At 53.2% G+C, this 21,480-nt stretch overlaps 3 protein-coding genes across 3 annotated transcripts; 2 read left to right on the forward strand and 1 right to left on the reverse strand.

Annotated features, from left to right (window-relative positions):
* Window positions 1–715: 715 nt before the first annotated feature.
* COCSUDRAFT_55859 (hypothetical protein) lies at window positions 716–11,093 on the forward strand (the record flags this gene model as incomplete). Its single annotated transcript, XM_005646647.1, has 23 exons — window positions 716–863; window positions 1,084–1,178; window positions 1,302–1,395; window positions 1,643–1,750; window positions 2,070–2,241; window positions 2,526–2,718; window positions 2,990–3,088; window positions 3,327–3,638; window positions 3,843–4,067; window positions 4,303–4,460; window positions 4,782–4,995; window positions 5,382–5,532; window positions 5,930–6,141; window positions 6,498–6,676; window positions 6,876–6,948; window positions 7,114–7,297; window positions 7,599–7,815; window positions 8,151–8,271; window positions 8,674–8,901; window positions 9,331–9,513; window positions 9,829–10,006; window positions 10,299–10,510; window positions 10,956–11,093. The coding sequence occupies 23 exons, from the start codon at window positions 716–718 to the stop codon at window positions 11,091–11,093; spliced, it is 3,894 nt and encodes a 1,297-aa protein (XP_005646704.1).
* Window positions 11,094–11,787: 694 nt separating this feature from the next.
* On the reverse strand, window positions 11,788–14,742 carry COCSUDRAFT_47770 (DNA glycosylase; the record flags this gene model as incomplete). The annotated part of the gene is made up of 9 exons (XM_005646648.1): window positions 11,788–11,873; window positions 11,914–12,063; window positions 12,409–12,529; window positions 12,805–13,041; window positions 13,375–13,458; window positions 13,564–13,639; window positions 13,925–14,082; window positions 14,284–14,463; window positions 14,614–14,742. The coding sequence occupies 9 exons, from the start codon at window positions 14,740–14,742 to the stop codon at window positions 11,788–11,790; spliced, it is 1,221 nt and encodes a 406-aa protein (XP_005646705.1).
* A 770-nt stretch (window positions 14,743–15,512) lies between these two features.
* On the forward strand, window positions 15,513–21,126 carry COCSUDRAFT_55861 (hypothetical protein; the record flags this gene model as incomplete). Its single annotated transcript, XM_005646649.1, has 16 exons — window positions 15,513–15,602; window positions 15,848–16,055; window positions 16,314–16,510; window positions 16,750–16,815; window positions 16,963–17,070; window positions 17,218–17,386; window positions 17,550–17,700; window positions 17,852–17,978; window positions 18,121–18,308; window positions 18,420–18,543; window positions 18,795–18,915; window positions 19,294–19,434; window positions 19,826–20,220; window positions 20,453–20,521; window positions 20,684–20,752; window positions 21,022–21,126. The coding sequence occupies 16 exons, from the start codon at window positions 15,513–15,515 to the stop codon at window positions 21,124–21,126; spliced, it is 2,328 nt and encodes a 775-aa protein (XP_005646706.1).
* Between the last annotated feature and the right edge of the window lie 354 nt (window positions 21,127–21,480).

A 21,480-nucleotide genomic window follows, 5' to 3' on the forward strand; every position in this document is an offset into this window, starting at 1 on the left:
TTAGCCCTCAACATCAGCGCCAGACGTCCGTCACGAGGGACCAATGTCGTGAACTAAAAGGTTGTCCGGTACACTTTTTATGAAAGTCAGTGTGGCGTTCGCAACGCACCATGTTCTTGAATTGTCAACCAATAGTATAACAATGTTCCGAATTTTCCAAAGCCTTGGCTTTGCTTGTTTCTCGCCAAACGAAGATGATCAACCAAACGGAACTTTGCAGATCAAGAATGGCTTTGTTATGAACGATGTACTCAATTGAGTGTCTTGGGAAACGTAATGCTTCTGCTTCCAACCAAACGGAATAGACACTTCTGTTCGTACAGTACTGATTTTTTTGAAACAGTCTGTCTGACTTCCCAAAGCTGCGTTGTATACATTAATTCCCTCGGAGCCACGCCATCAAAGGGGTTTGGGGGGTTTCCCTTCCAGGCTTTTCTCGTGGAAACAATGAAAAGCCGAGTGTTGCTAGGAGATCAGAGAAGGAAATACTAGAGATCCAAAATTGCACGATGTGCTTTGATTGGTGACATCGCATGAACGGAGCAAACGCTCTGTGCCATAAATATATGGGTGATGGAAAAATTCTTCACTCACTGAACGCTGGTAACAAAAAGAACACGAGTACGATTCTTCCGTATAGCTTCAGAGGCGATGCTAGTAGCATCTGGGATCTTGACGCGTTTGAAAGTGCTTGAGGGAGAAGGCAAGGTGAGACATGGAGTTCAGGGATTGGATCTCGGAGAGGCTCACGCCTGCAGTCATGGTCATCTCTTCTCCAGAAGCCGAAGAGATGTGCCAGGAGAAGAACGGATTGACAGTCGTCGATCTCTTGCGCCCCTACGGCTTTCTTCACCAGCTGAGTGGTGAGTTCGTCAAGCCTGATGAAGCACCGCTCTTTTAGTTTCACCTGGATGCCTGAAGATTAGACACGACTTTGAGGCCGACTAAGCCTCCTACCCTCAACTGAGATTACTTGATTAATAACAGACTGAGCAATTGTAGGAATACCAAACAATACTTACAGATTGGACAGCAGTAGCTCAGGTACTGTTCACTGAACATGTCCATCTGTGCCTTTGACAGTGCCGGTTCGCACCGTGGGAGAGCATGCATACAGGATACGGGAGTTCAGAGTTCGCTTCTACAGAGCAGACATGATGTTCCAGCCCTCCCCAGAGGTAATGGTCATGCGATTCTGCCAGAGTCAAGTGCAGGTCATCCTCTTCAAGATCATATCTGATCATGCGGCAACAAATGCATGGTGAATCAATCACTATTCAACCATATTGAATGGCATGCAGGCCGCAGATGAGTACCTGAAGGGGGTATTGAACGCAGCTGCCAAGGAAAGCGGTTCTGTGGAGATCCCTGATGTGATGGCTGCCGTGCAGAGCGGTACGGCACAGGAACCCACTGTTCCTGTGCGCTGTCTCGAGCTCAGATGCATGCAACTGATGCAGTCACATGCATGTTACGCAAGTAGCTCAGAGAGTATGGCTACCACTTGCCTTAGAGGGGGTTCACATGGTGCCGAATCTCTGCAGCATGGCATCTGCACTCACGCCACATCTTGGCAGTTCCCTTGCTGCTATGTAGCATTGATGTGAACTATATTCGAGATGATTGTGTTTCATGCTCGCAGGCAAGGGCTTCCTGACAGACAACACTCCTTGGTGGGACAAGTATCGGGATGAGTTTTTCCGCATGACGTCATTCGGCGAGCTTGAGACATTCGACCACCCTGTGGCATGTAAGACCCCATTACGCCTGTCCCTCTCTAGCTCATCGTAGTCGAGTCCTGCACTTAGTCAAAAGCAGCTGTAATCCTGAGACACATTGTTCTGGAACGAATTCTGTGTATTGTCAGACATGTCAAATCAGCCTCAGGCATAACTGTAACTCCACCACCTATTGACCAATGGGTGAACAGACTCTACAGCCTTGGGACATCAAGAAGTGATGAATCTGATATGAGGCATCATTGATGAGCGCATGGAGCTATCTCCACAGCATGACGTTCACTTACTGTAAAGCATGAGTCCCAAAGTGCTGCCGGCATGCATGTGCAGGCTTGCTGGTGCTGCATGCGCATGCAGAGAACCCAGTGGAGGCGTTTGGGAAGCTCTTCCACTCTTCGCGCAAGCCGCCCCTCATGGCAGAGGGCAAGATGGAGCATCGCATTGTCATGCACCACTTGCTCATCCATGGCGACAATGTGCAGGCGGAGGGCGGCTATGCCAGGTGCTACAGCTGCACCTCGTCCATGCATAGCCATCGCACATGATGTCAGCGGCATTAGCTCAGCATATACTGTCAGCCAGGCCATCGGCTGGTGGGCTCCTGCAACATGGCAAGCTCGGCAGGAAGCAAGCATGCAGGCAGGCCTTCATTGATAGCAGCCGCAGATATCTGGGGAACCGGCAAGCATTTAGGAGTTGTAGGGTGTGATTACTACAATCTCCAGCCATGTTCAAATGAGCAGATTGAGAGCCTGTCTGAGCAAGATGATGACCCAACATGTGCAGGTCAGAGGAGAAGCTGAAGGCAGCGCGGGTGGCACTGGGGACAGCGGCAGTGCACCTGATCCGGATCAACTCTGGCAGGGGCGATCTCTCCAGCAAGCTGGGCTATGAGAGCCTCTGGCGCCACCCCTTACCAGGCACCCTGCCGGGAGGTGGTGCTGGGGAGCCACCCTCCAGACCCCCAGTCCCCACTGCGGTGTGTTTCTGGCCCGTTATTTAACATTCATTGTGGTTCGGTAAGCTGCAGAAAGGGCCTGGGCCTCTGATCTTGTCATGTTGCAGGCAGCAAGTGAGTAGGCAGACTTACCGCAAAATGTCAATTACCTATGACAATACCATAATGTTACGTTTGTCGCCCTTCCTAATTCTTCTTGTCGCACCCATGCTCCTTGTTGATCATCGATGAAAGCTTTGATAGGCAGGAAAATCGGACCCTGGGCTAATTTCATGGATATACCTTAAATTAGGGCTATGGGGAGTGCCTGACCAAGGCCAACCTGGATGACATCAAGCGCTTCTCGGAGGACTTTGCTGTCAGGGCACTGCTGCCTGCCATGGAGGCCCGAGTGCGCGCTCTCAATCATCAGGCAAGCACCCACCTCCATCCCATTTGCCGCTGTATCATTTCTGGAAGACTGATCAAGGTGTGTCACAGTATTCTTGTCGGAGTCTTGAAAGGACATGCTTCTTCTTCATACATATCCCCTTTTCAGATGCCTCCTCACTGCACTGGGCCCAATAGAGCTGGATCGCAAGCATCCGCTGTTCAGAGACGTGAAAGGAGAGGACCTCCTGAATGTACAGGTGACGTCCACAAGGAAGGGACTGCGAAACCAGCTGAAGACGCTGCTTTGGCGGAAGCAGCCGGGCGGCGCGGCCGGCAGGGACTCCCCGATGGGCTCGGTGCACGGCGGCTCCGTACACGGGGGAAACGCGGCGAGCGCCGTAAATGGCAGCGTGGGCACCTACGGTATGGGGTCCGTAGAGGGCCAGATGCGCGCTCTGGCGGACCTGGCATTCACGATGCAGGACTACGACACCGCGCTGTCCACGCTGCGCCTGCTGGCCAGCGACCTGCGCGCTGACAAGGCATGGAAGCAGTACGCCGCTGTCCAGGTGACCATGCCCTCTGCGCCACACAGCTTGCCCTTTGCCATCCCCCCCCCCAACATAGTGAAATGGTTTCCAAGCTTATGATGGTGTTCAAGTGACACCACTTGGGCTCAGCAATTTGGGTAACCTGCACCCAACTGCACCCTGAAGAGAGAGACACTGTGCACGAAACACTCCGCGTCATATTCCTTCACTGGTGTTGCGCAGGAGATGATTGGCATTTCGCTGTTCATGGCACGGGGCACAATGAGCGAGGTGTTGGGAGCTTTCAAGGAGGCTTTCTACCGGTACAACACTGCTGCGCCGCACGAGACTGCTCCGCGCGAATGCGTGCGCTACGCAACTCGCTCCATGCTGCTGGCAGCGGAGTACGCGCGCCAACATGGAGCCTACAATGAGGCCAACTATGCCCTCATGAAAGCCCACTTCCAGGTGGGGGTCCCTGCCCTATTTTGACTGCCACGCTTCTGAACCTGTCTCAAGACAGCAATTATGCACCATGGCCAAACCTTGCAAAGACACTTGAGAGAACCACGGTCAATCCTTCATGTGGTTGATGCGCATCAATGCGGAAGATAAGCTACACTCTGTATGGCTGGTGCGCTGGGATTATTCCCTGCAAACAGCATTGCCGATGATTGAAATGTTGGAGATCATTGTTCCTCAGGAGGAGAACCTGCGGGCGGCACTGCTGCTGGAGCAGGCGGCGCTGTGCCTGCTGCGCGTCTCGCCTCCCTCGGTGCGCAAGTACGCGTTCCACATGGTGCTTGCCGGTCTGCGCTACAACGCATGCGACCAGAAGGCGCTCGGTATGCGCGCCTACAGGTTCGTCCTTTCCGTAGATTCCCATGCATGGCAATTTTTTGTGTTTTTCTTGATTTTCATATACACTGGTGATTTTACCTGCGCATGATTGTACATGACGGTTGCTTGTTCATTCCTGTGTAGCAACTTGTAGTAAGGCAAGCTCTGCACAGTTCAGACGCTTCAGCCATTCTCAGTGAGTCCCACCACTGGAAGCGCAGCGTGCTCTTACCGAGCGAATGGCACATGCTTGTTTTGGTTCATCGTATGTTCTCTAGCTGGATGCCCTGTGGCAACCAATGCAATAGTTAACAGGCATGTGGGGAATCTGTGGCTGCGCAGGCAGGTGCTGTCGGTGTACAAGGGCCACAAGTGGGCCTTCATAGAGGAGCACATTCACGACGTGCTGGGCAAGCAGAGCCGCGACGCAGGAGATTTCGAACTGGCGCTGCAGCACTTTGCAGCCATGCTGCAGTGCTCCCACTCGCCGCCTTACTGGCAGGCGCACTATCTCAAACAGTTCCTGGACACCGTCGCAGCGGCCACAAAGGCCAAGGTTGGGGCCACGTATGTTGAAAGCAGTGGGGGATTGGCTGAGTGCGTTTGGCTTGTAGGTGTCAAGCAGATGCACAGCTTCAGGAGGGTTTTCACCTTGTCGCAGCCACGAAGGCCAGGATGGGGGGTAGCATGCTGTTTGGGGGGTACCATGCTTTTTGATTTGCACCGGTGCAGATCAGTAAGGGGGTCGGCAAAATTCAAATTTTCCTTTTAGGTTCTGGAGGTGTCTGGTGGGCGTACTAGCTCAAGCACTTCGTGTATACTGCTGCCTCTGCTGCAACGACCAAAGGGGGGCTGCAGGATGCTCTTCTGGCTCAAAGGGCGTCCTATAAAGCACAAAGGAGAATGGCTGGGGGTGGATAATAAGCCTGGTGTGTTCTGCAGGGGGCGGCGCCAGTATTGGAGCTGCCACTGCCGGAGGTGGATGCAGAGCATGTGACTGTGCAGGCTGACAACGAGATCTGCCATGGCAACCCCGAGTCGCGCACGCAGCCCGAAGAGCTCTGGCGCTCTCTTGAGGGGCCGTTGCTCTCTGGTGAGCCACATCTTCTTTGTCCCTGCATTGCATGGAACCTGAATTCACAACCTTGCTTCCCAGAGGTACTTTATGACCTTGGCATCGTTCTTCCTTTTGCAGCTTCTTCCTTGTGCATCATTTACTAGTATCCCAGCTATTAGAAGGGTTATGCATGATGCGCTCCTTGACAGCTGATATCAAAAGCACCTCTATTTCGCATGTTTTTTTTTAAGAAATCCTGCATGGTGCATTGGTGGTTTGTGTCCTGCTTGGATCCGGCAAGTCCATCGAGGGGTACTACCTAGTAGGTATGTGGCAGCCTTTACCTGCACTTTGTCTGCAGACGCACCTTGCCTCAGGCAGGAAAAGAGTGTAATAATCATAATTATCACTAAATGCATGAACTGTGCTGCAGGATTGGATACAGGCACGACCTGGTTGGATGCCGGGGGCAGCAGCAGCAAGGTGTCAGCGCTGCAGCTAAGCACGGCGGTGGCAGGGGAGATGATCGAGGTCCTCATATCCCTCGCCAACCCCCTGGCCGTGGACCTCCACGTCTCGCGGCTGCGCCTGCTCTTCGAGCCTGAGCCCATGCCGACAGAGGGTGACCTGGGTCAATATGCAGAGGTAATCATTCAAATTGCACTGATCTGCCTATCGATGTCTGCTTATCCATCACTGTTGGGGCCAGGCATCAGTCATGGTTGAGTACCTGGTGGATGATGTGAGAAATGACGTGACACACTCACATGATCCACCTAGGTAAACGATCTTGAATGATGTTCTGATTAACGTCTCAAACAGTCAAGGACTTATTTACACGCGAGGGAGTTCATGCATTTGTGCCGACAGGTAATGTTGTGTGGTCTTCCTTGACAAGTATAGAACTCTGTGGGTACGTGAACGGATGTCTGTCATCATAATCTTCGCGTTCCTGCTCAATAGTAAGATCATGTCATAAGCTGCTATTCTGTGCTGTCCAGGCACAGGAGCAGGCAGTGGTCTTAAAGGGTGGAGAGCGCGTGCGACTGGCTTTGGGGCTGCGGCCACTGCGGCCCGGGCTACTCACCCTGACCGGGGTGGAGTGGCTGCTGGACGGGAACGCCCCCGGACGCAAGCTCTTTGCTCCCAAGCGCCCCAAGCACCGCCGCACCGCCTCCCGGTGAGTCATCTGCGTTGTTTCCATGAGACAGAATTTGTTCTGGTTGTGGTGCATGTCATTGCCTCCCTCCATGATGTATCGGAAGGATTGGGTTCTTCTGATGCATCTTTGAGCTTGACAATGACTTGTTCCAAAGAGCAGTGGCAGGGTGAGGAGGTATCATTGAGAAATCTTGAAGAAACAGTTTGGGGCAATGCAGGGCTGCCACGAAGGCCGAGGTGCAGAGCCAGTGCCTGTCCTTCAGCATACTGGATGCCTTGCCCCGGCTGGAGGTGAGTCAACTCTCCAGTTTTCCATCTTCATTTCTTTATCTGACTTAACAATGGTTGTCTGCTTACACGTGGGCAATAAACTCTGCTCACAGATCGTTCGTGGCTAGCAACCAATTTGGAAGATCTACAAAGCAAAAGCAGAAAGAATTGCATATCTTTGTGCAGGCATCTGTGGAGCAGCTGCCTCCGACCATGCTGGCAGGGGAGGTGAGGAAGTGCACGCTGACACTGCGCAACACAGGCAAGGTGCCCCTGCGCAGCATCCGGGCAGTCTGCAGCAGCCCCGACGTGTACCTGCCTCCTGACGACGCTGATGCAAGCGGGGCAACTGTTGACAGCTTGGCACCAGGTGCACCATTTTCCCTGACTCTGCCATCCGTGGTATTTGTCAAGATTCAGCAGACACACCCCTGCTCACCTGCCATGCTGTCAATGCAGCGCCTCCTGATGCATAGTCTTTTCTGACAATCAACCGGCAATAATTCAGGCCAGCAGGTAGAAGGGGTAGGAATATTTGGATTCCAAGGTACCACATTGTCTGCAGAAGCACAGAACTGATACATGCAGACGGACCAACGCTTCTTTACCAAAAAGCAGGACGGATGCACAATCAATCATCAGGTCAATCATTACGTGCCTGGGGCATGCAGGGAGGGAACGCGCGGCAGGGACGTCAGCGCTGCAGCAGCCGTGCCTGCGGCTGCGACGGGGCCTGACGCTCTACACATGGCCTGCCGCCAAGGCGCTGGGCCCGGGCGAGGAGCTGCAGTGGCCTTTGTGGGTGCACCCGCGGGAGAGGGGCCAGTTCGACTTCCACCTCGCTGTGTTCTTTGAGCCTGCGGCGCCAGTGGACGGCATGAATTACAGGTAGGTGGCAGGCGCCCTTTCGTTGCAGCAGGGTAGTGGCGTGGGGATGTGCAGGGGTCCAGATGTCCACTCCCCAGGCGTTGAAATAAGTGGTTTGATGGTGTAGTACCAGCTTGTTGTGGCCCTCTGGCTTGCCACAGCTTCTCACAGATGCTGGCGCTCCTCCTGCATGTTGGCACACCGCTCCATGTGTCAATCTGCAGTGGCATGCAGTGTTGGAAGCCAACAAGGATCTTGCGATGAAAATGTTTTTCAGTCTTGCTTGAAGCATCACACATTAAGTATCCTCTGTGCATTACGTGGTGCATCTCTTCTGATATGGATCATGCCGGCAGGGTGCTACGGCTGAGTCACTCGGTGGACGTTCTGCCGTCTCTGGATGTGGCCGCCAGCCTGGCCGCCTCCAGGGCCGACCTTGTCACCTTCCTGCTCCGCCTCTCCATGCGCAACATGCAGGTGAATTTCTTCTCACCTTTCCTACACACTATCTAAGGAGCGCGGTTGAGTGATCAATAGGCTACAGCACAGATGGCAGGAAAGTGGGATGAGTAGAAGGGCCCTGTCAGTGCCAGAGAAATCAGGCAGGCAGACATGCAAGCAACAAGGCCCATGACACACAAAACACCTGGCTCGGTCTGTAGGGATACACCCACATTCATAATTAAAAGTACCAAACTTCCCAGGACTGCTGCAATTCCTGGGCTACATCAGAGGATGGTCCGCGGCTGCAGAAAGAGGCAGTTTCATGCATTTTGTCCAAGCTCAGGTGCTAGCAAAGAAGTGATGCGTGGGGTGTGAAGCAGCCCTCAGCAATGCGCAGCAAGCTGGTTAATATTGCTCATGTGCTCTTTGCTGCAGGGGCTGCAGGCGCTGACAGTGCGCCAGGTGTCCTGCCTGTGCGACAGCTGGCGCATCTCCCAGCTGGGCAGGCGGGGCGAGGCCGCCTCTGCTGCCCTGCAGCCTCCATCCACATCGATCACCCCCGCCATCGAGCTTCCTGCAGCTTCTGTGGCAACTGCCTACTTCCGCCTGCATCCCCCCGAAGCCTCCGCCGCGGATGCAAGCACCAGCGCTGGCGAGGAGTGGGTGAAGGCTGTGGAGGGGCCACTTGCGCATTTCCACACAGAGCGCATGAAGAGGCTGCAGCTGGACTCTGAGCCCGAGCAGCAGGCATGCCCCTCCCTGTGAAAGTACTACATGATATTTCTGTGCCAGCATTGGTCAAGCATGTACACTGGATGTACCGTGATACTTCTGAGACCGATTTTAAGCTCTTTACATATGGTGCCGGAAGCGAGGGTAGTCTTACCTTGTTTGCGGCGCCTGTTGTAGTGAGTTCTATTCTGATTGCTCTTCATCGGGACGTTTGAAGGCCATGCACTGCTGTGCGCTAGCGCAGCTCTGCGACTTGTGATCAGCTGATCTGAAACAATGCACCCCACAGGATTGAGCCTCTACCAGGATAAAACTACTAGGATGTTTTCGACTGAGGGGTTGTGTGTTTCGCCCGTGCAGTTTCCTACGCGGCCGTCCAAAGCAGAGCTGCAGCGGGCAGCCCTAGAGCAGCAGCCGGAGCCATCAACTTCAGACACTCCTGAGAACAAGGGGCCGGACATCATCGTGGTTTGGGCGCTGCCAGACGCTGCCGGCAACCCCCGCTGCATCGGCGCTCACCACGTCTGCGACCTCCAAGAAAAGGTGAACCACTTTTCCATTGAACTCTGCTTTGTGTGCTTCTGATCTGGGCACCCATGGCATTATCTGCCCCACAACACCCGGACATGCAATTTGAATTGCGCACCAGATCTAGGAGCTTGTTTATTGTTTCCCACTGTTGGAAGAGGGAAGCGGCGCCAGGCGACAGTCCAAACGTGTAGCTTTCAATGCTGTCGGCAATTGCGACATCCTCAGTATTTGTCTTCGGGTGCCTTCTGCCTAGCTGTGTGGCCCTCTGAACCCACTCAGTGGGTTGAATTCTGCATCAGGATTCGTTAACTCTTATCTGTCATCCAGGAGAAGGTGGCGATAAGGGCGACGCTGCGCGGGGAGGAGCGGCTGAGGCACAACTTCCGCGGCGGCGGCATGTGCGCAGCTGCCCTGCAGCTGGACCTGCGCAACTGCAGCGATGCCACAGCCTCCCTCTGCATCGAGACCGGAACCGGAGCGCCCGGCAGAGGCATGCTCCTTCCCCGTTTTTTTATAGATGGATGAGAGTTGTTCTGCTAGAGCAGTGCATGAAGAGGGTCGGTCTCTCTATTGACAGTCTGTGTGCTGTGTCCCAATTTGCCTGTACTCTACCTCAAAATCCTTTCAGCTGAATTTACTTGAACGGATCGTAGGAGGGTACTTACCCATATCCTCTGCTTGGAAGGCAATCCACTTACACGTTTAAAAATACAAAAGGGCTTGCTAAAGCAGATACTGTCATTTATTGTGTGATACTATTTCATACAGCACTGATGAAAGGACTGCCATTGCTGCAGGCGAGGCTGTGTGGCGGCGCACGCCTGAGCTGGCTCCTCAGAGCAGCACGAGCGCCGAGGGTGCCACAGCTGTGGCGCCGGAGCCCCCCGGCGGCAGCGGGGGGCCCGTCCCTGTGGGTGCCAGATCTGGCACGGACTACCTCTGGTGCGGCAGCGTCCGCACGCTCGTGTCCTCGCTGCCTGCCGGGCAGGCCACAAGCGTCACTCTGCGGGTGCGCCCCCCCCCTTGCGTTCTCCTTTCAAATTAATGTCATTCAATAAAACCAGGGACAATTCACAGACAGACAAGGCTGTGCGAGCGCCAATGAAAGGAGGAAGGGCAAATTGTCAAGATTGCAAGGTTGGTTTTCTGGAGACACCCCCAGTAGGAAGTCAAGCACAAGCTGACGTCGGGATTGCTCCGAGATGCTTGAGAAAGCTGTTTGCCCCTTATGTTGCACAAGCAGCAGCACTATTCCGCATGTGTTGCAATGGGAATGTGTGCATGCAATCAGCTCTTTGGTGCTTGTAGCTGGCAGCTTTGGTTTTGCTGAAGAGCGTCCGAGCTGGGGTGATTGTATTGCAATGGCATGTGTACAAGCAATCAGATGTTGGCTGCCTGGCTTCACCACGTTTTGGCATCGGGGGAAAGTGTCTGAGCAGGGGTGAATGGTGCAGGTGGCTGTCATGGCGCCAGGCGTGTATGACATCAGCGATTACCTCATACGCTGGGCGTTCCCTGATGTGGACAAGCTGCAGTACAGCCAGCCAGGGCCGCCACTAGTGCTCAGAGTGGAAGATGAAGAAGAAATTTAGCCATAGACAGAACTGCACAAAATTATTTGCTTTCCAGCCGTACTTTGGCACAAGCTGCTGGCACCAGCACATGCCATGTTAGCTATATTGTTGAATAGCAGAGTAGCAAACTGTACAGTAAAGTTCAAGAACTTAAAAATATGTAGATTTCGACTCCTTAAAGTTGCAGTGTCTGTCTTACGTCCAATGTTTGGAAATGAAAAGTGGTCTGATCAGCCTAACAGCCTGAAGGCAAGCTTGGAGTCGCCCATCAAAATCGACTGGCCAAAGCTGCATTCAAGGGGCAAAACTGGTGCAACTGTAATGACATATCACAGTATCTCGAGAATAAAGGAACTGTCTAGCTAGTATGTCACCAAAATATTGTTGCAAGGCGGACCCATCCCATTGCAAGATGACCATCAAATTTCCTCATGGACTGGCGAGTTATACCCCGGACAATGAAGAAACAATCTTTGCACAGCTCTTGAACATCCATCACTCCCAACGCCCATACTGATCATAATGAAACAATTCCGCAATATTCAAATCGCACAATGAAAGGAAGGAGATGAGAAATCAGCTCTCTTCAGTCCATGCAACTAAGGAGCAGATCACGCTGCTGAGTCCGACCTCGTTCTCGATCGGGTTCTGACACCGTTTGCAGCCAGAGCAGGCGTTGCAGGCCCCTCAACATCTTCACCCCTTTCCTCCTTCACACCATCTCTCCCTGCAGCCGCGTCTGCAACAACTTCACTTCCCTCTCCCTGACCCCCTTTGCCTTTCGCTCGCCGCCGTTTCCTGCCGAAAGTTGCCTCACTCTCAATGGACGCTCCGGCACCCTCAGAGAGAGGGATAATGATGACATCAATTGGCGCTACAGTATTGGAGGTCTCTGCTGCGACAGCGGCCGCCAGTTGAGGTATTTCTGGGCCCTTGGCAACTGCCGCCCCTGAAGCGGCTGCGGCCGCGCCCGCGCGCATGATGTGCCCTGCACACAGAGACCGAGCGAGTCAGGCAGCAGAGATTGCTGAAGATCCAGACATGCTTGAGGGCTCTACTCCATTTGAGGACCCTCTCACATGAGGCGTGACGCAAAATACCTGTTATAATGATGTTGCTAGGCAAAGAGTGACATTGGCAGACACCTGGGAGTTAGCTCTGGGAAGACACTGATTGTGTAAACAGCAGCTGGTCATTTGGCTACTCAAGGTACAGAGATAGAAGTGCTGTCATGTTGCCTGGATCATAGAGCAGCAGGCGATGCATTCGGGTTGCTGCTGCTAGTACAGGCAATACAAAGCATCTCTATCTTGCACTGGGGCATAAGGCATACCTGTTGCTTTGGCATAGTCGTCCGGGTCCATGTCTGCCAGAGAACCGAACAGGTCTTCGTACCCTTGTCTGAGCTCAAACCAGTACACCAGAAACTGGTACGGTGCGTACTTCTCATACACCTGTCCAATGTACACATGCAGCTGTTTAGCATTCTGCCTCTTGTTCGCGGGTTCAACACTCTGTGGGCCACTTCCACAAGCAAATGGGCGAGATTTTCTCAGCGCGCTAGTTAGCGCCCACATGTTGCATGGCCAATCCACAGCTGAGGCATCATGAAGCATCCCTGTCACATGAGCTGAAAGTTCCAAAGGCAGCCATTTCAAAAGCACACTTCACGCCATTGCCTCTTTTCTAGCTCTGCGCGGGTGTTGTCCACATGCAAAAGACAACCCACCTTCTGGGCAGCCTCCTGCAGAGTTCTGGGGCTGAGCCCCGACAGCTTATGGCGGTGTTTCAGGTGGCGCGCAGTTTCTGTGTCGGCCGGGATGCGCTCAAAGTGCCCCAGCAGCTGCAGAACATTGGCTGCTGTGAAGGGTCCCATCCCAGACAGCGGCAGCAGCTTCTTGTACAGCGCAGATGCATCCATCCCTGGCTCCTCCAACGCCAGCCCCGACACTGTGCCGTCCAGAAACTAAACGCACCATTCCACCCCATGTCACATTCTTATTCACTTTACGCTCCTGGCACAGTCAGACTTGAATGGCAATGAGTTGGGATTTCCTCCTCAAAGAAGGACTGGAGGTAAAAAAAAAGGAGCTCTGTAAAAAACAAGCTGGGCGGTGGTTGGCGTGTGCATGTACTAAAATCTGAGACCCATAGAAACATCCCACTTGTCCAAGGCTGTAGCGCAGGTCCTAGACATGGAACTCAAGATGGAACCATGGTCCCTGTGCGTAACAGACGGTCGGCAGGGACCCCCAAGTTTTCATGATATCATTTCAAGGAGCCAAGAAATCTCCTGCACCTGCTGCGCCAAGCCGTGGATCGTTTTGCCGCGGTACCCAACGCCGCATCGGCTCTGCAGGGCTTCAACACCGGCAGCCGCCACCTGCGCGCCAGCTCCTTTATCTACTTGTATACAATATCCTTTGAAAGGGCATTAGGGTAGACTTTAGAAAGTAGAAGGTGCCTGGGTATTGTGAGTTCTGCCCACCTGGGCCGGGGTAGGGAATGCGCCGCCGCCGATCTCTGAGCACAGCGCAGCGTTCATGCTGATCGTGCGGCCCCACCTGTGAGAAATTGGTAAGATGATTCACATGACTGATGAGGTTCCGAAACTTTGGCCCATTGATAAGTGTGTCCTTCTCCTGGTGCTGTGATACCCTTTCAAGCTGACCTGACTGTATTCAAGCTACAGAAGCACCATTATAGAAATGACCTTCACAATTGCCAAGATCGCAAGGCGGTTGAGTTTGGCATGCAAGATCCAAACTCCGGAGTGTGCTTTGAGATTCAGATGGCCCTGATGGTCCCTTTCTCATGGCAGGCTGTAAGGTTCTATCTAGAGGCCTCACCCGCAGTTGCACAGTGTGATGCTTTTGACCATGTCCTCCCAGAGAGTGGGCGACCGGAACATGTGGCCAAAGCTGGCGGCCTTGGCCTCCGCATGCATGCGCTGCAGCGCTGCCACAACCTCGACATCGGCCGGGGCCAGGCTGAGCATGCGCACCACCTGTGACATCAGCGCCATGTCACCAATGACTCAGCTGAACTATTTTGTATGTCAATGTTGGGGGGCATGCGCATGCCTCCAGCTTTGTGCAAGTCAGCCCACTGTGGCTTTTCAGCTGCTAAACCTACGTGCAACAGTGCCAGCAAAATGCAATGTGTGCCCACTAACAAGTGCTATGAATTTGGGTCATAGAAGGATTACCTGGCTCTGAAGGTGTTGCTCATCACTAGTTGACAGGGGATCTGTGGTCTCCACGGCCACACTGAGCTCTGAGCCGTCCTCTAATATGGACTGGGTGATGCGCACTGGCACTGCTGTGTCGTCTGCTGTGCGCAGGGGCCTCTCAAAGGCGGGCTGGCTGCCGGGCACCGAGGAAACCGCCTGTCCAAGTGGAGCCTAGTAGATGTCAGGAAGAAATGTTGAAGGGCGGGAACCCACCCAGATGGGGAGGTGGGTCCAGGTATAGATTATGAACGTAGTCTCGTAATGTTCTATACTTTCAATTTCAACGCTGAGGCCTGAGCTACGCACCTTGACCCATCTGTTCGGAGCCAGCATGAAGAACCCGTAGCTGCTGACTGCCGTCGCCAGATCGAAGCCTGTCGGGGCAGGGACCTTGACGATGTGGCATGCAGTAGATCTGCAGCCTACTGACGCCATGCGTGCCTCTCCGGATCGCCTTCTTGCGATGACTGGACGGATAGCTAGCCAGATCAAGCCGGCTTCTCGGACGGCCAGTGCTCTGGTACTTCTTCCAGGTAAGATGGACAAAGAAATGATGAATTTAGATCGTTGCCGTGCTGCAAGAATTGCTGGACAAATAGAATCCCGACACAGTGCAGTGAGGATCAGTCTTGCAGAGCAATTGATCCCACTAGGAAAATTTTCCAAAATTGAGTGTTCGGACAGAGAGCTGCATACAAGCTCAAACTTGAAGCTTTATCTTTCGACGTTGATATCAATATTCCTCGTATACATCGCAGTCATCGCTGCGGAGTGTGGAGGAAGCTGCTTTTGAGCAAAGGATGATTACGTGAGCCACGTGAACGGTGAGTGAGCTTTGGCGCCAAAGCGCTCTCGGATGTATATTTCACGATACAAGTTAGCAGAGGAGGAATAGGTATAACGGATCCAGAGTGGCGAGGAAATCCACGTCTGTGATCCTTGCAGCCAGCCAAGGTGGCCTGTGAGTGCACAAAAGCTGTGACATCCAATAAAATCTGCATGCATTTTTGCAGAAATTCAGAGTGCAGCGTTTCTGTTGCTTATCTACAATGTAAAAAGTGAAGAACTATCAAAATATGATTAGCACACAAGAGGAGTGGCAGAATCCTTCAGGAATGTTCATAACTGCCGCACGACAACCGCCACTGGATTTTGGATTGTGACTCAGCGGGCATTATCTAGAAGCACAGCAGCTGGCCAAAGGCATGGAAAAGTCAGCATGCAGCCTGTTGAGCCAGATCGAGCAGGAGCTCAGTGCCCTGCGGGCTCAAACAGTGCATAACCTGGAGCAGAAGGTGCACCTTTTCCCCACTATAGCGAGCTGATATTCGTCACGTGTCAGTTGCAAAAGGCATGCAGCAATCATTTGAGCAAAAGGCTAAAATCAACTCTACACTGAAGCATACGGGTCCCTTGCCAACTTATGCAAGTAATGCTGTCTTCCCCGCTGAGGGATCTCTGCCAATATTAAAGGCTATTCGTTGCTGCCGAGAAACATCCAGGACTCCCCCTCCAACACGTCTTGGTGGTACCATTGCAGTTGGCAGAGAGGGAGGAACAGCTGAGCACAGTCAGCAGCAGATTCCTGCAGCTCCGACAGGACTTCGAGTACAACTTGCAGCTCCTGGATGGCCGCGATGCCGAGTTGATGCAGTATGAGGCGGAGGTTGAGGGGCTGCAGTCTGGCCTGGAACAGCAGGGATGCCTGGTGGAGGAGCTCCAAGCATCCCTCTCCAAAGCCCAGACAGGTAAGACATTGCCACAGTGACTCGCTTGGCCTTCATCGAGAATAGCACATCGGAAATCCTTGTTGTTGGACTGTCGCAGCACAGCATGGCTTGCTGACAGGCGTAGACCCGGTGCCCTGCCATCTGTTGCTGAGGTGTCATCACTTGTCAGCTGCATGATGTCAGGACACTCCTGTGCACGCCTACTGTGCAGGTCTTGTTCCTGTCGATGATGTATTTGTAGGAAATGTGATCGTTTTGCCTGGGGTTTTTGTGCAGACTTGGAGAGGGAACAGCAGGTGCTGCAGTCAGCGACAGAGGTGTGGCAGTCACACCACCAACAATTGGTCCAAGAAACCGCCCAGATCAGCCAGCAACACGAGCAGCAGCTGCGCAGCGTAGCCACTGACTTTGAGGCAAGGCAGGGTGCTGTGCTGGCTGAACTGGCAGAGGCAAGGGCCAAGATGGATGTGGCAGTGAACAAGAATGCTTGGTTGCAGGCGTCACAGGCAAGCCACTGGCTTTAGTTGCACGTGGTGAAGCTGCATGTCTCTCTTGATGCTTGAATTCGATTAACACTTCTAAGGGCAAGAGAAAGCTCTGATATGCAGTCTCACTACAGCAGGCCATCTTGACATGCACAGTGGGACTGCAAAGTTGATGGGAAATCGAGAGGGTCATGTCAAAAGTTTGTTTGGCTGGTGGACATCTGCAGGAGGAGGCTGCGAGGCGAGTAGCGGCTGCAGAGCAGAGCTATTCAGCAGCCACTGCTGAGCTGCAGGTGACCCTCGCATCTCATCACCCGCAAGCATGTTAATGAAGACATGCCAAACCAGTGCTGTGGCTTCCTTATTACAGCTGTGCCATAATCGGCCTTGCAACTCACCGAAGTCAGTAGAGAGACAAAGATAGAGGGTGTCTTGCTCAGGCGCTGCAAAGGAGCCGAGATGCTGCAGAAAGGGAGCTCACAGAGGCGAGAGCGCAGCTTGACCGGGAGCGCATACATATCCACAATTCCATAGCACAGCTTGAAGAGGTTGGTTACTCACCACAGCGTGGGTCCCACATGCTCAGTGAAACTTCTCGTCTCATCCTATCTAGACATCTGAACATCATATGAGCAGAGTGGCGTATGTACACCTCTGGTATCAATGCCCAAGGATGGGGGCATTGTCCGCTGCAGGAGAGGGGAGTGAGCGAGAGGAGGCACAAAGCAGCTGCCGCGCAGCTGCAGGCTGAGCTGGACGCGGCAACTGCTGCAGCCCAGGAAGCTGAGCGGAAAACAGAGGCGGCTGCATGTTCTGCAGCACAGCTGCAAGCAGAGCTGAAAGCAGAGCTCGCCAGACTCTCAGGTGCCAAGCATAAAGGATCATCAATCATGATGTGATTTACATGCAAAAATGAATAGTACTAGCTCTCCCTGTGGCAAGGAATGCTTCCTGAAAGAGTGTCTTTTGATCTCTGTGAGAAGCAGAGTGTAAGCAGAGATGTTTACATATCGTAACATGCATGCAGGTCGGAGTGCAGCGCGAGAGGCTGCAGAGAGGGAAGGCGTGGGGAAGCTGGAAGCTGCACGGAATGAGTGCAAGCAGCTGGAAGAGCGGCTGCGGTCCCAACACGATGCAGAGATGTCTGGGCTGAGGCAGCAAGTCCAAGATTTGCAGAGGTAACACCCCAGCCTGTTGCAAATAGTTGAACACCGCATGCGAAGGCAATAGACAAAAATAAACTGGTTGATGTTGCCATGGCTATAAACATGCATGTTCTGGAACATCCTCTGTAAAATACATTGTGATAATGTCAGACTGTGTGCGCAGGAGGCATGAGAAGGAGTTGCATGACCGTTCAAAGGCGGCAGCAGCTGAGATTACTTTCTTGGAGGCCAAGATTCAGTCCTTGGAGCAGGCACTCAAGAAGGGGACCAACGGCATGCAGAAGCTGCAGGTTGGGTCTCACCCTTCTCTGAGTTGTGGCACAAGCGCAATATATTCTCCACAGCAATTACTATTGGGCATTCTTCTCTGGCAATGTCCAACAAACATTTAAATCGAATTTGATTATGATGATGTGGCATTCCGGGGAGCAGGAGGCACAGGCAGCTTTGTCATCGAGGGATGCTGAGCTGGTAGCGCTGCGCGCTGAGGTGGCGGCTCTGCAGACGGGAACGCCCCAAGCTGGCGCGGCAGCCCGATCAAAAACTCACAAAGCTGCCGCCGCAACTCCTGAAGGGTCTTCGGCGGCGGCTGCACAGCGCTATAGTCAACTCAGTCCCGGGTAAGCCATTGCACCGAATAACAATCATCCTGCATGCAATTGAATATTTCACAAAGTTGTATCTGTATCATGAAAATGCATGGGGTGTGCAAGGGTGGCAGTGACGTGCAGGTGGAATTTCCCGGAGCCAGAGTCCCCTGACTGGCTGCGGGGCGCTCTTGGGGGCGCCAACAGCGCCAGAGGATTTGAGGAGGACGCCTCGAAGCAGCTGCGCCTTCAGAATGCCGGCCTGCAGGTCACAACACTGACTTCACTCAGAACATTACCTTGTCAACATCCATTCTTGGCACTCATAACAGTTATCTTCAGCAGTCAACAACTGCCATCTTGCCCAAACAAGGTAGATCAAGTGAGGAAGTACACATGCATCCCTGGCACTCACAAATCCTACCCTCGGCAGTCTTTTAGGTCCGATCGTGCTCAAATATCAACAGCAAGAGTTTAACAGTAAAAGTGACTCATAACATGATTTATTGCGGCCGGCAGGCGGCACTGGAGAGAACGCAGCAGGAGAACAAGAGGCTGTGCGCTGCGCTGGCAACGCTCACTGCTGACATGGAAGCACTCGCGCACGCCGTAAAACGCCCTGTCGCAAACTCCTCTCCCCGTAAGCATCCGTAATCTTTACACTGGCACCGTGTGCTGTCTATGCACTTACCTGCATGTCAAGCATTTTGTCCCAAAGGTGTGGGTTAGCATGCATCCTGTTTTGGCCACTCCAGTGACGAGCAAGCATGAGGCACGCAAGCCATCCTTTTCAGCATCCTGAAGATTGTACATGTGTGTGATTACCTGGCTGGAGCATGTGCACACAAGCAGGAGCAGCAATACAACTTTCCATCAGTGCCAGAGAAACCTGTCGGTTAGACATTAGTGTTCCCGGATTAAATATTTTCTGCATGTTGTGGATCATTTCAAGGAAAATCACCTTGGCTGGCTGGCAAGAAATAATTGCTTGATGAAAGAGTGTATCTGCATTCGCCAGTTGTCGCTGAGCTGGAGCGCCAGCTGGCGGAGGCGCAGCGCAGCGTGGAGCGTCTGAGCGGGGAGAACGAGCGGCTGATGGAGATCAGCAGCGAGCTGCGCGCGCAGCGCCACAAGGCCGACCGCGCCGCCGCCCAGGCCGGTGAGCTGATAAGACTTGAATGACTGATGGAAAATATCAATGACTCATCGACAGCTCGTCTGCTCTGGTAGTATTGACATTCCTCCGCCTGGCTTGTCTGCACTGTGCCTGTCTTCAGCAGATAGTACACCGGCCGCATTTGGCCGCCTTGCTTTGTGTGTCAGAACCCATTTTTCCAGAGAGTGTCTGTATCTCACGGTTCATAAAAACACGCAAATCTCTTCAAGAATGGTGAAATAGATGGCTCTTGATATACTGCACTGCCGGGCACCTGCACATTCCCAAGCTGCTATGCCAAGTAGCTTTATGCCCTGTAACACTTACCCTGTGGTACCCAGTATTTGTTACTCATAGTTTTGACCTTCACATCATTGTATGGTCTTCTGTGCAGGTTCTGCGCCGCAGCAGGCAGCCAATATGGGCGCAATGGTGCCTGTTCAGGGCGCAGCCAGGCCACAATATCCTGCGCTGCCCCCCGGCTTCTTCGGCGCGCCAACCCCCGGCGGCTTCCAGCCCTACGGCGCATCCCCCCTGCATTTCTTCGTCGGCCCCCAGTTCCTGCCCCCTTTCTCATTCCCCAACCCGCCAGCTCAGCATGACTCGCGTCCGCATCAGCAGCCAAGCACAGGAGCACAGGAATCATCCAGTGGGGGTGGGCAGGGGGCGGGAACCGCAGGCAAGGGTGGCAAAAGCGATGGTGCTGACGGGGACAAGGGGTATGATGCTGATGTGGCGCAGCGGCTTCGCAGAATAGAGGCTCTGGCCGAGGAGATAGCGCTCGCGCAGGTGTGTCACTGGTATTCACGCTAGTACTGAAGAGACCAGAGAACTCAATAAGCCAAATGACAGTTGTAGCTTCCACCACTGGTTGAGGAGAGGGTGTATGGGCCCAGGGATGAGGGGGGAATTAATTGCATCCTGTTTATGGGAAGGAGAAGAGTCTTTGGGCATTGCAGCGTGCCATTTAGGGAGAGCGATGGAGGATGGGGATCAAAGGTGCATTTATGGTGTTGTGCAGGTGCAGGGGGGTCAGAACAGGCAGCGAATTGCCAACAACCGCAGCAGCAGACTGAGCGCCGGGCAGGAGGTGAGTCACTAATGACTGTTCTTCGGTGCCTGACCCGCTTTCCTTTCTTGTGCACATCCTCACGCTACTTAAATTAAAAGCTACTGGGGTCTAGACTGCTGAGTTTAGTTGACTGTGCCCATCAATACAATACCTTGAATAATTGCCAGCGGCCGTTCACAGGGCGGCGCTGAGGACGCTCAGGAGAATGCTGGGGTTGCCGGTGCCAACATGGCAGCGCCAAGGGTGAATGTGCCGCTCAACACAGCCTCTTCCAGATGCACCCCTTCCCAGGCATGCTTCCACCCAAACCATCTGCAATCTGCATTTTGGGTCTCCACACTCACAGTTCCACTGCACGACGCTTGTGCTGGGGAATTGCACTTGCTGCAGCATCAAACATACAGCTTTCTATGTTTGCGTATCTTCCTTTCAGGTGCCTTCTTGTGTAATGTGCCAAGCTGGCAAGCTCAGGGTCTGATGTATTGCAAAAACTCATTACACTCCCATGTGCAATGCAGAGGGAGCGGTTGCGCGTGATGCAGCAGAAGGCGCAGGCCCCGAAGGTTCCCAGAGTGCGCAATTGGAACATTGTCGACGACCAGGAAGCCTTAGCCTTATCATAGCATCCCTCGGGAGAACTCTCGATGCTGCAGGATTGACAGAGTTGGTGTAGAAGGCCGACACATCATTAGGGGTCCTAGGCCGAAGGTCATGTCGCGTGTGTTTCTATGCCTGTGACAGTTGGACGTATTTGAGTATGGTTGAATTATTGGAGGAGGTTGCTTCAGTTGTTGGAAGGATGAGAAACATTCATGCAGTGCAAGAAAGGCACTTGTTTTCGTTGAAATGTTTCCTGAAGTGCATGGCCATGTCTTGTCATCGATGCTGCATCCAGAGCTTCAGATCTGCAATGTAAATTTTGTATGATGTCCTGTATCATGCTTATTACCTTGATGCAGCTTGAGACGTACTGTGCG

The sequence above is a fragment of the Coccomyxa subellipsoidea genome (assembly GCF_000258705.1).
Source record: "Coccomyxa subellipsoidea C-169, whole genome shotgun sequence".
Taxonomy (NCBI): Eukaryota; Viridiplantae; Chlorophyta; class Trebouxiophyceae; family Coccomyxaceae; genus Coccomyxa; species Coccomyxa subellipsoidea.